The 17,499-nt window shown below is 41.5% G+C and overlaps 1 protein-coding gene across 1 annotated transcript; it reads left to right on the plus strand.

Moving 5' to 3' along the window:
- Nucleotides 1-2,851: 2,851 nt before the first annotated feature.
- On the plus strand, nucleotides 2,852-10,496 carry LOC110481387 (solute carrier family 2, facilitated glucose transporter member 11-like). The gene is made up of 12 exons (XM_077787298.1): nucleotides 2,852-2,917; nucleotides 3,901-3,999; nucleotides 4,397-4,557; nucleotides 6,097-6,221; nucleotides 6,473-6,602; nucleotides 7,178-7,326; nucleotides 7,870-8,057; nucleotides 8,198-8,308; nucleotides 8,814-8,915; nucleotides 9,072-9,147; nucleotides 9,842-9,969; nucleotides 10,296-10,496. The coding sequence occupies exons 1-12, from the start codon at nucleotides 2,894-2,896 to the stop codon at nucleotides 10,494-10,496; spliced, it is 1,494 nt and encodes a 497-aa protein (XP_077643424.1). The 5' UTR covers nucleotides 2,852-2,893.
- The last annotated feature ends 7,003 nt before the right edge of the window (nucleotides 10,497-17,499 follow it).

Here is a 17,499-nt window from a genome sequence, read left to right on the forward strand (position 1 = left end):
AGGCCCATGGAACTTTTCTTTAGAAGGTGTTTAACATTCTGCATGTTTCCTTCTATTAATGAGAGGCTCACATGGTTGTAGAATGAAAGAAATTCTATGAGGAAGAACATGAACAAAGCTAAAGCTTGCTGTGAAGCACTCTATAAATTTAAATCCAAATTCTAGACTTGTACAGTAAAATAAGTGTCTTTATTTCTGCTGTTGCTTTGACTGGTATATTTACTTCAACTCAAATAAGGTTATTCAAATTAAGAATTCAATTGTTTATCTTAACAGCTGCTTATTTTAAATTGCAAATGGTAACCATAATAAAAATGGCAGATTGCCTTGTAATAAAACTTCTGGCCTTCACAAACATTTCTTTCCCCACGTCATGATCTCCTCAGGGGCAGTTGACTAGAAAAAGTTGTTGGTCTGCATTACCTTCCATGACTGGGGTTTTTCATTATTCCTGTCTTTAGTACTGAGTGACACTTCAGACATCTCATTAAATATAACTACATAAATAGAATTGTGTATCTATGAAACATGAAGTGTCCTAAAGTCAGAAAACTCAATAACTTCGTGGTGTTCCATATACATCTAATATGACTAAAAACTACCAGTCATCTGGAGACAGCTAAGATACAGATAAGAAATCAATCAGTATTTCTTATCAATATAGATAAGAAATACCAAGTTTTTGCAAAACAGAATTCTCTCTTCTCTAGCAGTCATTGTGGAAACACAATTCCATTACAACAGTCCCTGAAACCTGTGGAAACAAGAGCAGAGTGGCACTGTGCAGCACTGCTGACAGACTCCCCAGGGAGTCACTTCTCTATGTCAGTTATTCATTAGGTGCCATTCAGGAAAGCCCTCCCCACAGGACCCTCCCAGGAAGGCAGCCATGCCCCGTGGAACATTGCTGTGACAATGAAGTGGAACAGCCATGTGGAGCATGGGTCAACCTTGGCCTGTGCTCAGTGGAGCAAGAGCTGTGTCATGGGGACAGGGATGAAACAGCAAAAGGGATGGCTCAAATATAGGTGGGAGGGCACAGGGACAAAGGGGACAGTAATTCAGGAACAGTACATGCACATTATCTTCCAGAGACAACAGAGACACATCCTGTTAGGTAAGATATGTCTCAAATGCTAATCAAGGCAGATATAAAAGCTTTAAAAATGTATCTGTGAACTTCAGTCAGCTGGACACAAAATATATGGATCTGTATTAAGGAAGGCTTAGAACAGCTTTGGATATGTGTGTCACACATGTATACATAAATGACTAAATGACCTGATGCTGTGAGATTCATTGTCCTGAGCGCAAATCTGACTAAAGGATATCTGTAAGATATTATGGAACTGCACATCTAACAAAGGGGGTCTCAAAACAGTCTAAGCAGTAACAGCACAGTCACTAATCACCATGAATGCAAAAGACATTACACAGGAAGAGAGTTATGAGAGGAAGATTCAACCTACCCAAAGCAGGAATTCTAAATTAAAGTCTGAGAGCAAAAAGTGTTAGTTCCAATATAAGTATAAATAACAAAGTAGAAGTGGGTGAAGTAAAACATTGAAAAATATGTGCAACAGGCTGCATTTGAGAAGGAGTGTCCCATGCTGAAGTTTACATGTTACTGCCTGTTTGTGTGTCCCCCCAATATCATCTGAGCAAGGCAGGTACCAGAAGCTAACATGGAATTTCGTCCCTTGGTCAGATACACTTCATGTTGTTTCAACTTCATATAACTTCACAGAAAAGGAAATTAATTCTTAGCATCAAAGGGACAGTCTCATTTGCACTCTAACAACACCTTATCTGCTGGAGAACCTCAGCTGAAAAAAAAAATCCCTCCATAACTCTCAGCACAAATCAACAAGTCAAGGCCATGATGAGACCCAAGTGGCAGGAGAAATGGTTGTATAGTGCCATACACTACGTTTCAAACATTAGCTAGGGAATCCAGCAATATGCTTTGCCTATGAAACATTTTCTAGTAAATATGCCTGCTTGCATCAACTAAGCCCTGTATGATTTCTTCATCCTCTCCTTCAAATGAAGTGTAAATGGCAAGTAATAACTAAGCCATTTACCAACTGAATACATTCAAGACCCTCTTAAAATGTGAAAGAACTGAAGTTAAAGCCTGAGAATTTCCTCTCAGAAGAAACAGACATCAATCCAGTTGTGGAAGTTAGAAAACAGCTTCAAAAGAACCTTATTTTTCATGGCAGACACAGAATAAGTACACTGAGTAGTGAAAATGCCAGACAAAACTGCATGGTGAATTATTCTCTCTACTAGCAAAGAAAAATCATCTACTGAACACTTGGCTGGTCAAACCTGGTGTACCACTGTAGAATTCTTATGTTTGCACCCCATTTCAAAATCATGGAGTAGTTCAGTTCCTTTCAGTAATGATTAAGTCACGATGTGCTCCAGTTGCTGTCACCTGGAGAGAGAACAGCTCTTTCTTGTTATGTGTCAAAGTTCTGGAGTCCACTGCCCAAGCTCCATCTAAGATTCCCAACAGGGAACTCTAAGTTTCTCACTTATACTGAGAAGTGAGCAGGTTATGATGATGGGAATCCTGTTTAAGGTGGTTTTCTCAGTCCCCTGTCCCCCTAGTAGAAGACAGAGTTCATGAAGTACACAGGTCCTGCAAGGGACACCATCCTGTTTACTTGGCCTACACATAACCGTTGGTTGAAATATTTAATCCAGTAATCCTAAACTTTGTACGACAGCTGGAATATGTGTAATTAACTCAAAAACCTCTGAAGTAAAATTTAACTTCAGTAAATGGGACTAGTTCACTGACACTGCTGTTGTATAATGTGAGCATTTGGCTCCTTTGGCAGGTAGCAGCAGAGAGCAGCAGGCATCAGCTCATTCATAGGAGATGGCTGCCTTCCTCTCCAACCTGGTGAGTACCTGCTCACATCTCCTCAGCCTCTGGCTTACAAAAGACAGGGAGTATATAATACTAGAGATTCAGGTTCTTTTTTTAAAGATTTTAAATTCCTTTGTTACAGAGACCATCTTTCCTTTCTGTGTTTAAACATCACAAAGAGCAATGGGGCTTGGGGCCATGAAGATCCTGTTGCATTGTCTTTCTATATAAGAAAATAAAATTAAGATAATGAAATGAAATGAAATGAAATGAAATGAAATGAAATGAAATGAAATGAAATGAAATGAAATGAAATTAAATTAAATTAAATAATGAAATGAAATGAAGTTAAATTAAATTAAAATCTAACAACAGCTCTAGCTCTTCCACCATTGACTGTGATACTTTACTGTCTTCTACATTACTGAAAACAATACTAAATATTAAGCATGCTGATTACTTTCCAAAATCATGAATATAGTAATGGTACAGAAAAAGGCTAAGAAATCATGACATGAACTTTTAAATAAATTACTTTCTTCACTTCAGCAAAAGACAATTAATATAATCCATCAAGAGTTTCCATAATCTTAAAAAGGGAAGAAGTGATACGTGTCATCATACATTATGGTTTGGTGTACATTGGTTGCTGTCCATTGCAGACAAGAGATTGATTCCCTCTTCCCCATGTCCAGGATTGACACCTTTATCCAGCCAACCTGTCAGCTGTTGCAGGCAGACAGTGAGAATTGTACTATCAGAAACACCTTTTCAAGCTCATTTTCCTTCTTGCAAGCAGAGTTATGGATTATCACCTTACACCCATGTTATTTGCTCTGGCACTGTGGCTGATGGTTGTGCTTTGGCAGCAGATTAGAGGGATTTTGAAAAATGTTTAAATTCAAAAGGATCTGAAGTGGACAAAGAGGAAGGACCAGTATGGCTATAAAGTCTCTGGACTCGCACAAAACTAGAGTAGTGAGAAGCTGATGGAGCACTTTATTTTTGCTTTGCAGGTTCAGTTCCAGGGCCTACTTCAAATGATCTTAGTGCTGGGAATTGGTGGCAGTTTCCCATATGGATTCCATATTTCTGTCATCAACTATCCTTCTGTGGTAAGTGGCCATCTCTCTGAGGCTGAAAACACAAAGGTGAGAGCCTCTGTTCTCCCACACATCCCAGCTGATATGCTTAGACCTTTGCTTTGGCTGACAGTAACATCACATGTGTAGAGAACTTTTTCTCCTTTAAAGAGCTGGAGAGCACTTTCTGTTTGAAATAAGCTCCTGCCATGAGAGTACAAGACTCCAAAGGAGGGCACAAAATGAGCTCTCAGCATGCTCACCATGAAACTTTCTGACTGATACAGACTTGAAAAATCTGCAGTGTGATCTCAATTGTTTTACTAAAAAAGTCTCAAAGTAAGTCTAATATGAGAACCACAGGCTTGATCTGAAGTACAACAACCAAATGTGAACCCATTATCCAGGCAAATCTGGTTTTATTTTTCAGTACATCAGGAAGTTTATAAATGAAACCTGGATAGATCGACATGGCTCTCCCCTCCACCCTGAGACAATCATGCTGCTCTGGTCCTTCATTGTGGCTGTTTATGGGATAGGAGGATTCCTGGGAAGCCTTTGCTGTGGATACCTGACTACAAAATACAGGAAGTAAGTGTTTCTTGTAACAGCTCAGCAGACAGAAAGCACAGGGAAATACCAAGGTGGACAAATAAGTGCCTTCTTTTTTGGTTGAAGCAGTCCTGTTGAAGACAATTGATTTGGTTTCCTGGCACATCCACTTTTTCCAAGCAGCCTTCTGTCCTATTTATCTGCCCTCCCCAGGGAACTGTGCTCTGGAAGGGCTGCAGGCATCATCACATCACCAGTGCCTCTGGGAGTAGTGGCACAGGGTCACATTCTCTTCAAGGTACCCTATCATTCTCATAAGATCTGCCAAGCTTTACAAACTCCAATAAAGGAGCTGTGTGTCTTGCGTTGTAACACACTCTATGCAATTACTCAAGCACCTGGAAAACATCCTTATGTGTGAAAGAAGAGTCAGACTTCCATTTAAATGCACTCATTTTAGGGTGGTGACATTACATTAAATATTCAGATCTACTATTGTGAAAATATAGAGAGGGGAGAAAAAAATTGCTTGTAATTTCACTGTAAAGATATAATCAGCACCAAAACAAATGTCCAAGAGACGTCTCTGCTCTTGACAGTCCATTTTACTGAAAGCTAGTTCCAAACTATCTTTGCCACTGGACAAAGGAAGGATTCCTCACCAGTCTGGTCTGTTCTTGGTGCCTTGTGTGTAACACCACTAATTTCATTTGCAGAGAAATTGGCAAACATATCTTCTTGGTGTGACCCACTTAAAGATCTGCTCCACAACACACTGATCCAGGGGCCCCTCATTTGGGTCTCAACAAACCATCTTAACCTGCTGCCATTGTGTTCTTTCCTAACAGGTAAGTGCCCCCAAGAAATTTCTTGTGGGACACTGCCTCATCCCACACGCTGAGAGTCTCCCAAAGCTGGAAGCAGGACCATGACCTCTCCCATGGGTTATTTAACACGTGGTAGCCCAATTGCTGAATCACAGCCTAAACACAGAGTCTCTGTGATCCTCAATGTGTGCAAGGGGGGTCTTCTCTAACAAGTGTCACAGCAAAACATCTGAGTGCAAAAGATCTGGAGCCTGAGACACCAGGGTGGTGAACACACCAGCCCACAATTCTCACAAGTAACTTTTGAAATGAAATATGCCTCCAAAAAACTCTGTCTGCCATCTCAGAGCACCCATTTAACCAGGAGTGTCATTATTATGAGCCATTCTAGAATGGAACCAGTGGACTCTGTTTCTGGGGAAAAACCTGACATTTTATGAAGACTTATAGCCACATCAAAAATCTTGATGACAAACTGGGCCAGTCCTTCAATCTTTCTCCCTACTTGTACTGTGGAAATGCCAACAAACTTTAAATTCTAACCTAAAAAAATTATTAACTCAAATCTAAAAGATCTTAAAGTTTTAAAGAGACATTTTGAATATCCTAAGTTGAAATTATTTCAGCCATTCCTCAAAACAGGAGGAACGGCTGTACCATGCTTCCTGTCACAGCAAGAGTAGTCAAAAGAGTACAAGAGGTTCTCATTTCACACTAAATTCTCAATGACTTTTTTTTTTTTGTCCTTTAGGAAAAAGTGTCAAATGTTCACCAACCTGATCATGTTGGTAGCTGCACTTTTCATGGCCCTCAGTAAAACAGCCAAATCCTTTGAGATGGTTCTGGTTGGGCGTTTTCTCTATGGCATTGGTGCAGGTATGTCACCATGGCCTGCATCCTGCAGGCCCCTGACTTGCTGTCCTGGGCTTGTCTCTACAGCCATCCTTGAAGAATGGTTTCTAAAGCAAACAAAACCAGGCACTATTAAAAGTGAAAAATAGCATCTCTTTTGCAAAAAAATGGTAATCGAAATAGCAGAGTGAATGCAAACAATATAAGAGAGAAGAGTCAAAAGCTTAAGCTTTTCTAAATATTTAAACTGCTATTTATCCTCTTGTATGTTCAAGGTTTTTCTCTCAATATACATCCTCAGTATGTAGGAGAGATTTCACCCAAGAAGTTGCGTGGGTTTACCAACTCCACTGTTGCTGTTTTTCTGACCCTGGGAAAACTCACAGGACAGGTTGTTGGACTACGGTAAATTCTCCAATTTTTCTATCACGTTACACTAAAAGTAGAAATGTTTCTCTAACTTTACCCTCTCCCTAGTCAGTGACTGAGAAACACTCTCCTCCTCCCCAAAACATGCCTTAGCTTATGCCAGAAGAAAAATATTGATTGTATTTGAGGGAAATACAGTTTTAAATATAGAAGGCATAAAATTATTCACTCATAATTTGATTTCTTTTTATTTCCACACTCTTTTAACTAGGAGACTTCCCCTTCAAAATTCATTGTACTGACACGAAAAGTCTTAGCAAATGTTTGGCTCTTGTGGCCAAGCAGTGGTCAAATGAGTCTCATCAGCTCTCTAGACATTATACTGGGTTCTAATGATATTCAGAAAGATTTTCAAAATATCAGATAATTCCTTTAAAATAAATTGTCAGAAATAAAAATAGCCAAATATGTGAAATCTGCCCAACTAAAATTCAGGGCTTAACTCCAGTGAACCCTTGAATGGAATCTGAGCAATCTTTATCACTCAGAAAAACTTCCTGAACATTCATTCCGTTATTTCAGCATAATTTTGTTTCACATACACTTTCCAGGGAGATTTTAGGAAGCGAAGCTTTGTGGCCATGGTTGTTAGCATCTAGTGGACTTTCAGCATTGATTCAACTGGTTACCCTCCCATTTTTCCCTGATTCACCATCCTACCTCCTGATACAGAAGGGTAATGAGGAAGCCTGCAGGAAAGGTAGAGTGTCTGCTTTCCTCACTTACTTCCCTTCATCTGCTGCGCCACAGGGAGAGCCTCTGCAGAAGAGGAGGCAGGGCAGAGCTGTGCTGCACGGTGCAGTGCCATGGAGCACAGGCAGTTTCACAGCTGAGGTACCCGTGGCAATGGCTGTGTTAACCTGGGCCTCACTCAGCCTCATTCAGTCCATGAAGTGAAGAAACACAGATGTGTATCAGCACTCCTAACATTTCCCACCTTGGTGGGCACTGCTTTATTTCTTTAAAGGAAATGGTTCAGGCAGCTGTCCCGTTTTGTATTGTTAAATAAAAAGTACTCAAATGTTTACTTCGTTCACAGTAAACTCCACATTAGAAAGCTGTGCTATACTGACAACCAGACAGACAAAATCCTTCCAATTGCCCACTGCCCCTGCAGCAACCAAATGGCAGAAGCAGCACCAGCACCTACTGCAATGGACAGGCAGCCTAAAGGGTTGAATGCAACCATCCCTAATGGAGCTATCCTGGCAGGATAATCCACTTCCTTCTTTCTCCCTTACAGCCATCAGGAAGCTCTGGGGGGATGGAGACTACCAAGCAGAAATCGATGACATTATGAAGGAGAAGGGTGCGGCGGCGAGCACGAAAACCTTGCGTGTCCTGGAAGTGCTAAAAGAGCGATCTTTGCGCTGGCAGCTCTACGTTTTGATGATTGTCATGACCACGCTGCAGCTCTGTGGAATAAATGCAGTTGAGTGCTCTCTTTATCCCCAGGACAAGAGAGGCAGCATAACAAACTTCTGAAAGACAAAATTATTAAACCAGCTTAGAATTGTATCTCAAATGCAACACCTTTTTTCACAGATTAATTTCCTCTCTGCTTTTTTCAGATATACTTCTATTCTTTTGAAGTATTCCATACAGCCAAGTTTGAAGAATACCTTATCCCATACATGTCCCTGGGAGTTGGGCTGTGTGAGTGCTTATCCACCATACTGTGTGTAAGTTTTTTCAGATTTGAGTTTGAAGGAAAAAGTTTAATGTGGTCAACAACTGTGCCTTTCCTTTCTTATTACTGGGCTCAGGGAAATTTTGCATAACCTAAGCCACATCTTCCTGCTTCTGCAAAACCACAGGCAGGATACAAAGAAATTTTCCCCCCAAATTATTTGCATGACTGTGTGTCTTTAGACTCACTTTTTTCTGCAAAATAATAATCTTCTGATGTCCTGGATTAGATGTGTGTACATACATGTGGACAATTTGACATATGCCAGCATACAAAAGAGGGAACTGTCTAAAAACACCTTAGGATTGACTAATAAACACAGCTTAATTAATAATGAATTTGTTTTGAAGAAATCAATCAAATTCCTTAGGAACTAAGAGACTGTCAAATGACACTGGCTATTATTTAGACAAGTCTTCTGCACAGAACACATGGAGAGAGGAGGAATTATTTCCTTTGAGGACTGGGGTTTGTGAGCCATGTTTTCTGCTTTCCAGAGCACCCTTATAGACCGGTTTGGGCGGAAGGTGCTGCTCTGGGGTGGATATTTGCTGATGTGTTCTGTGCTGGCACTGCTCACCATGACCCTGTCACTGCAGGTAAAGAGGCAGTAGCCTCCCAGCCACTTCCCCAGCCCCCTTTCTGCTCTTAACTTGCAGGAGATGTATAAAAACTTCAGCCAGTGGCAGGAAATCAGAGCTCTGCTATTATGTCCTGTGTCTAATGGTTTGGTATCACTGGTTTCTCACTTTTAGCATCGTTTTTTCTGGATGCATTACTTCAGTGTTATCTTGATCTTCCTGTTCGTGGTCTTCTTTGGAGTTGGACCATGTGAGTACATCAGTGGTTATGCTGGGAGGAAATTTGGTGTTGTATTGGTTGGCAACACAACTGGCAGAGGAAGAACAGGCTGGTGTCTTGCTAAAAAGTTCTGGAAATTAAGGAGGGAAGGGCAGACACATACAAGTGGGAGATGCACTTGTAGAAGTGGATGAAGAAAAAGATGGAAAAGGATGCAGACACCTCAAATTTTATTGCTGATCACATGATCTGAATAATTTAAAAGAGTATCATCTTCTTCAGAGGGTGTGAGGTAGAAATTTCAAAACAATTTCTAAATTAATCAGCTAAAAACAGGATTCTAGACATTGCCAGGTATGTTTTAGTAATCATCTTCAAAAACTTAGCAAGTTAAACTTATGCCTCCCAACATGCTCCAGGTGGAAGTGGCCACAGGAGCCAAAAGGGAGGCTGGTTTTATAAACCCTGCACCAGTAACAACTGCCAGTGCAATATGGAACTGCACAGATCTACTGATACCAAAAAAATGACTAAGTACATACAAGAGGAACCTAAATTAACTGCTGGATTCCATTTCTGGAATCAAGGTCTTTCACCCTCACAGCAGAGGCCATCTCCCAACAGGTGACCTATTCTGCCTGTCTGGCCTCTCTGCCACTGGAGGAGCTTCAGCAAAAGCAAGGAAATAAATAAACCTGGTGTGTGTTTGGCTTTGCTTTTTCAGCTGGAGCCACCATATCTGTGATGGTTGAAATCTTCAGCCAGTCATACAGACCATCAGCCTTTCTGATTGTTGGCTGCATCAACTGGATGGGACTGTTTGTACTTGGGATGATTTTTCCAGTAATTGTTGTAAGTGACTCTCAGAGAATCCCTCTTTCCAGGCTAATGTATTTCTGAATGCCAAAAAGGGGCAAAATAATAACAATAAATTGCAATGGCATGCAAAGCTTAGCACTCTGTCCAAACACCAAACGTGCTCAGAAATTCCCCAGGAGCAGCAATTGGACTCAGGTCAAACATGGCCACTGGGAACTCCTGGTTTGGTACCTGTCCTGGACTGTGTATTGAGCACACCTTTGAATTTGAACTCCTAAGACACAGGCTTGCACTAAAGGGCAGGAAAATAGAAATAAGTTTCTTATTTTCCTTACATTGTCTTGCTTTTCTGCCTGCAGGCTAATCTTGGACCCTTCTGCTTCCTTATCTTTTTGGGAACCCTTGCTTTATCAGCAATTTTCATCTACCTGTATCTTCCTGAGACCAAGGGAAAGTCAATCATGGAAATAAAAGCAGAATTCAACAAGCTGAACTTTGGGAAAAAAGAAACCTCTGAAAATAACTTTCCTAAGGAACAGTTGCCTTGCACCAAGCTCTGAATATTCAGAGAAGAAATTTGCATCTCTTAGAAAAGACAGGAAATAATGTTGCAACAGAACTAAAAAGGAAACATTAAAAACAGTCTGCAAGCTCTTCTGTCTCATTTGGTTTTTTTTCTTTTTTAAGATAGATATGAAACTCATTATTCTAGAGTAACACTAAGTATCTCATAAGCAGGAACCTGCTGGCAAAAATTTCAGAGAAGAGTATCAGAAATACAAAGGAACAAGTGAAATATTTTAAGAAGATGAACCAAGGTAAAGAATTATGAGGAAAGTCCAATAACCAACAATCATGAGGCTGGGGAAGCATAGAAGTCTAAAGTATTTGGCTGACAGGCATGCAGAGGGAAAGCTAAACACACAGTTTAGGGTGACCCAAGACAATACAGACTAAAAATTAACACCTCAAATTAGGAAAACAGGTTTCAGCATGACAACAGAAAAAAGTATTGAAAGTGAAATTTGCTGTGCAACAGTCCTGGAGATGTAATGGAAATCTCAGTGGAAAACACTCCAGTAACTCTAGGCAGGAAGAAGGACCTGCTAAACTGAGATATTCTTGCATGCAAATGAAGTAAAATGGCTGCTATAAAATAAAGCAGGCTCTGGAGAGCATCTCTGGTGTCTAAGGAACTGATTTTCAACCTGGTGCATCAACTTCTGGGAATTACATCAGATGTTTTCACAGAAGAAAGAGTTTGTTTTGGAAATGTTTTTCTTGTTATGTAAGCAAGCTGGGAATAATGACTGATTATTGTACCCAGCAGTAAAAATAGGTTGTGAAGTTCATTGGAAATAGTCTAAGTTTTTCCAAGTGACCAATAACCAGTAGAAAATGCCTTGTAACCAAACACTTTGGATCATGCCACCTGCCTTCCTCTAACCACTGAAACAAAAATGAATCAATATTACAAACTAAAGCTCCTCACAGATGGAGGTGTTACTTGTGTTTGTTTTTAACACTTTGGCTTAGGAAATATACCCAGAAAAGGTTTTTTGTAAACCAGATTTTATTTCTGGGTTTTTTTTAGGGTTTTCATTATTTTCAGAACGCATACAGGAAGCACAATCCACAAACGTGGGCTGTAAATGAACACTGACACGGTAAGTTCATCTCCTGACTTTTTTATTTGCTGACTTTTTACAGCAAGGGTGCTAGAGTGAAGGAACTAACTTAAAATCAACGTACACCACACAATTATAGAATGGATTGGGTTGGAAGGGACCTTAAAGATCATCTAGTTGTACCCCCCTGCCATGGGCAGGGATGCCACCATTTAGGTCAGGTTGCTCAGGGCCCAATCAATCTGACCTTGAACACAATCAGCTTCAGCACGTTCATACTGAAGTTTTCACAAATTAAAAGTGTTTACTTCAATTACACCGTTCAATACAATCATTTAGTGCAAGCTATAGAAAGCCTGGAGAAAATGAAAAGTTTCCTTAACTCAGAAACTACTGGGCATAAAGACACCCACCACTTTTAACATGGAGAGATGGTCAAGCCATTTATTTTATCCCCACCAGCATTTTCAACCTGCTTTCCCCACACATCTCACTGTGAACACCCCCTACCAAATACCCTGTGATCCTCCTAAATCACTTCTCTCATGTAGGGCTCTTCTGGGCAGCAGTGAGAACTGATCCCAGCCTTGCCACACACTCCCCAAAGTTTGGATGAAAGCTGCTCATGTCAGGAAGCCTGTGGATTTCCTATCTCTCAGGAGTTATGACTGCTATGGAACTATTTGCACAACAAAAGAGCAAGTTGAAAACAAGCCTTCGCTGAGCACGTAGAATCCATCACCACGGAGAAAATCAAGACTCTGATTTTAAGGCATCTTTGTGGTGACTTAGTCACGGTTCAGGAAAGGTCTGCACAACATGTGTCACTGGGGTTTTTTTGTTATGATCTATTCCACAGAGAAAGTTTCAGACCTCACAACTGAATAATTCACTCAATTTTTAAGAAACAATTACTAGGCTTTCATAAAGAGGTGCATTACAACCTACACTCAGTCTCTGAAACACTTGTTTTTCCCCTGGTTTCATGATTGGGCTGTATCCAAACATGAGGGGTCATTTTGGATGCTTTGGTTGCAGAGTGCAAAAGCTGGGTTCCCTCCCTGGCCTGGGCACTGGCTGTCTGTGTTAGCAGCCTGCAGATTGGGGCACATTCAGCCTCACCTCTCCTGAGACACTCCCACCCCTCTCAATGCACCTGCTGAAGGTACCACTGACTGTTCAGAGGCTCCTGAGGTCCTTACTGGCACAGAGGGCTGAGCCAGCTTGTGGGTGAGTTAGAAATAAAGCTGAGAACAAGGTGAGCTGAAAAAAAACCTGCTCATCATCCAAAGATGCCTAAATTCACTACAAACAAAAATATAAGCAGGATAAACTTCTGGAATCTTTTGCAGGGGAGCTCACCCAACAATTATCAAAAGCATTGGGCAAACCAGCACAGGTAAGTCCATTTCCTGAAATGTTTTCCTTCTTCAGTCAGCTGTGCCTGTGCAATGAGTGTTTCTGAGTGATAGCCTTGATAAACTAATATAGCTAATGACTCACCAGGATTTGCAGTCTTCTCTCTGGGAGAATATCAAATACTTGTTTACTGTAACTTAGTTTCCTTGAGGTCTCAAAACCTGGAGTATTCAACCTAGCTTTGTGTAGGATGTTACTGCATGTAGTTATCTGTATGTGAAGACACTGGGTGTATGTGGGGATGTATCCACAGGAACCTGTGAATACCTCTCAAGAATCTGGCTGACTGAAAAGCAAACCTCAACCTCCACTTCCTTGCTGAGTCCTGTTAAGTGCCTGTCATTTGCCACCTAACTGCCTGTAGCCTGGTGGTTACAGCTGAAGTACAAAAATTATTTATTCAGCTTGCCTGGACATCTGGCAAAAATATCTGTGTGGTATCCTGCTATTTGAGTCAAAATACCAGAGTAAAAACTGCCTGCTGGTTTTACTACCAAACTGGAGGGGTTTTACTTGCCAAATCATATGGCATATGCTACTGAAGGGAAGTCCTGAAATACTGGTATTGAGGGTCTTATAGGGATTTATAAGGCTATTATTTTCTTAATACCAACTGGTCACTAGTCACTGTTTCAGTTGTACTGAAGGTTGTAGAACATGAAAAAGCAAAAGAAAACTTCTCTACTGAGCTGTAAACTTCATAACATGAGCAGTACCTCAGTTGCTGTAGCAGCAGTAGCTTTAGTGAATTGGCTATGGATCTGTAGCCACTTGTTTAAGCACCCTTTGTGCATATTCACAGCCCATTTTCAGAAAATGTTTATTTTGCTTCGGGAGTGATGCTTTGAAACTGTAGAAAGAAATAAGTTTAGGTGCCTATAGAAAGGGCTCTGAGGGCTCCCCAGCAAACCTTTCTCAATGCACTGGGACACCTGAACACATTGAATTCTTATGTAAAACTGATGTGTTTTATCCCCCTTTTAAAAAGCCAGTTTTTATCAGTCTAGCAAACAAGTATTTGCTGTTGGGGGGGGCAAGGGGTGTGTCTTTCATAACAGCTTCTGAATATAAAGCTAGAGGCCAGGGCTGGGATACAGCTGGAACAGGTTTGTGCAGCTGTGTGGAAGGGATATGTAATGGGACTTAGAAATATACAGGGAATAACAAAGAGATTTTTCTGAAGAGGACATACAAGCTCTTCGTGACAAAGGAGGCAATAGGAAAGGGAGAGTCTCTTAGTTATAACACAGAAAGAAGGAAAGGATTAGGGTGGGCTGGAATGCAGAGCTTTCCTCTCACAGAAAACTACCATTTGGGAAAAATACAGATTTTTAATCAAATTGAGTTTTTTCCTACTGGAAGAACGGTTCCAAATATTTTCAAACTGGTCTAAGAAGAAAATAATGCTGATTAATGCCTCAACTTTATTTTTCTTTTAATAGTGATAACCTGCTTCCTGGGGAGGAGTTAAAGGCATGGATGTACCTACGTTTGGCATCAAGTCAAGAGCACGTGGTGTCCAGACAGGGGAGAACAGGGCCAAGCAAGTGGTGCCTCAGCAGGATCTCCTTGGCTTATCCTGTACTGCTGTGGTCCGATGCACCTTACACCCAAACAAACTGTAAATGATGGCCAAAACTAATTACCCAGACAACTCCTGGTACTCAGGCTAGCTTGTTTTACCAAGAGGGTTAATTGCTGCTGAGTTCCAACGATGCGCTGCTAATAAACGTGGGTAAGAACAGCACAGAAGCCAGATGAATGCCAGAGGAACTGATCCCCAGATTCCCCAGTGTGTGGATCTGACACTGTGTATTAGCAGCAGGGAAAATCGTGGGCAGGTCATTAATATTAACATAGATACTTTCTTCTGTTTTCCTGATATCAAGAACAAAAGCAGGATTAGGCTGTATTTTGTTTAACGAGGTGGATGTTGATTTGGGCCTCTGCTGTGTCAGCTCACATTTACCTCAGCAGGGAAGACTGCAGCAGGAGCCAGTGAGGTGCAAAATCTCTCTGGAACGCAATGCGGCAGCAGGACCATTGCACACCCCCTCGCCCCTGACCTTCCCACACAGGCAGGGAGAGCCTGGTGGCTCGGAGGAGGTGCTGCAGATATTACAGGTCACTGAGCTCCTGGAGCACCTGGACTAGGAAGCCTAAAATCTGTGGAGTCTTTGTACTGGCCTTTGACACAGGAGTGAGTATCTTGGAGTAGAATGCAAATCTAGACAGTAAGATGTTAACAAATTTAAGCCTTGCATATCAAAAACATGCACTTATTTTCACTGCAGTTTAGGTACATAAATGCCTTCCTGGATTTTCAAAACTTTTCTTAATACAGCAAAGAAAATAATATTAATTTTCTTCTTCCAACAGTATTTAGCAGATCTCTCCTGATCAAGTGATGTCCTTCGGTGGCTCCACAGACCCTTGTGCTATGTGCTTTCTCTACAGCATTGGAAAGAGAGGGGAGCAGGAGAACAAGGTCTGGTCCAAACTGCTTTGTGATCTGATGAGCAAACAGCTGAAAATACCATTTGACAGGTGAGCTCATACAGCAATTTGTCTGACATGACTTTCCACAGACTGTTAAAACTATTCATCCCAGGCTGGTCCTTTGGTGTTCCCTATTAATGTGCTGATTAAAGAGATTAAATGCCAAGTCAACTGAGCAACTCCCCAGCTAAAAAGAAAAAATGAGCCACTGCATGAGCTGCAATGCCACTGTCCAGAAGCTGCAGAATTCCTTGGTTAAAATGATGTAGGTTCAGGCATGTATGTACCCACAGACATCATGTGCAAAAGACCAGGTACAGACACAAGAACGTGATCACTAGGAACTCCAGGATGCAAGTGGATGAGGCATTAAAAGGGGCAGGAGGAAAGTGTAGGGAATGCTGGGCTCCAGGACAGCTTGGATGGAGACAGAGATCTCTGCAGGCTGCTCTTGGGATATCAGGTGTATTAGGGATGGTGAAAGGTCTTGCTTGGAACTGCCAGACGCAGCTGAGGCCTGAGGGGATCGGAGAGGGGAGAAACAAGGGGTAGAGAGGATGTTCTAGGAGAGGGTGGAAGTTCCAAGAGGGGGGAAGTTCCAAGAGGGGGGAAGAAAGTTCCCAGAGGGTGTCTGGCCCCTCGGAGCCCCTTCTCAGGGGGCTTCAAGGTGGGCTGGAACAAGACTTGGGCCAATGGGGTCACAGACACCTGATGTTTCAGGGGAGGGTTACAGGTGTGGGATGAACAGTACATTTTGGGGGTTGAGATGGAACAGTCCATTTGACTTTTGGACTTATCTGTAGGTAAGGGTATTGTCCAGCCAGTAGGGAGGATTGTTTTCATCCTGGCTGTACTATTGTGAATAATTATATTTATCCGTCCTTCCCAACAGGAAAGGAGTGTAAGACCTTGGAAGGATAAAGCCCATGGGGAGATCTGCAGCATGGCCATGTGTCCTGGTGCAGGAGCACCCTGACCAGCCTGCAGCACTCTGCTCTCAGCTGATAATGGTGCCTGTCTTCCCTTCCAGAACCTACATCAGCTTCTTTGACATCAGTCCTGGCAATGTGGGCTGGAATAACACCACCTTTGCTTGAGGTGCCCTTAGGTGATCACAGCTTATCCCTGAACACTCATCATGGTTTGAGAACTGCAGTTCCAGTCACCTTCTGGCATCTGCCAAATGCTGCTACTCACTGCTGTTTAATATCTTGCCTGCTGCTTAAATAAAAATGCATCAAAAATCTTATGTCTGAAACCTTCTTGTTATGCTGGGAAGAACTGTAGTTGAGATGAAGGGTGTCTTCTCAAAATACTCTCTTAAGAGAAGCTTTTCTTTCAAAAAACTTCAGTCATATATGAATATTCCTTTTGCCTTTGTCCTGTCCATGCTCAAGAGATACATCTCAAGAAGAGATAAATATATCTTGACCTGGTTTCAAGATATATTTAAGTTAATAGATGTGCAAATGTTGCACACGGACCTCCCTTCAAAAGGAGAGATAACATTGTTATCTCTTATTTAAAAGGAATTGATTGCAGTCCAGGTCTTCTTTAGGCCTAACACTACAGGGATATCTAGCTGAGTAGCAGGAAAACTTGTGCTGTGTCTCCCAGGCCTCAGCACAGGCAGAGAGAGTGAGTGGAAAAAACCACTGTTCACTGCTGTGCCCTCCCCTTTTCATCCATTGAACAATTTGTAGTGACAGTGAAGATTAGAGCACAGCTCAGAATGAGGCAGAGGCACAGCAAGCCACAGTAATTCCCAGGGACTGAAGTGGTGAATTAATTATGAAAGGAAAATTTGCATCCAAATATTTATTATTTAAGCCCTTGGTCAGATAAGAACATTTGCTTCCAAAGTAAAATAAAAGATTGAGTAGAGATGTTTCCTGAAATTCTATAGTTAAGTGTATTGTGAGTTTTTTCTGGAAGAGCAAACCTTCTAACACCCGTTTTCTGAACTCTATTGTTAACATCCCATTGTGTCCCTACCACAGCTTTGCTTTGCAGCCAC

This window comes from Lonchura striata, chromosome 18 (genome assembly GCF_046129695.1).
Source record: "Lonchura striata isolate bLonStr1 chromosome 18, bLonStr1.mat, whole genome shotgun sequence".
Taxonomy (NCBI): Eukaryota; Metazoa; Chordata; class Aves; order Passeriformes; family Estrildidae; genus Lonchura; species Lonchura striata.

Coding starts and splice junctions, on each gene's coding strand:
- LOC110481387 (XM_077787298.1), top strand. CDS start 2,894: ATGGCTGCCTTCCTCTCCAACCTG. Junction 4,558..6,096: donor CTGACTACAAAATACAGGAA/GTAAGTGTTTCT, acceptor TTTGTCCTTTAG/GAAAAAGTGTCAAATGTTCA. Junction 9,970..10,295: donor TGATTTTTCCAGTAATTGTT/GTAAGTGACTCT, acceptor TTCTGCCTGCAG/GCTAATCTTGGACCCTTCTG.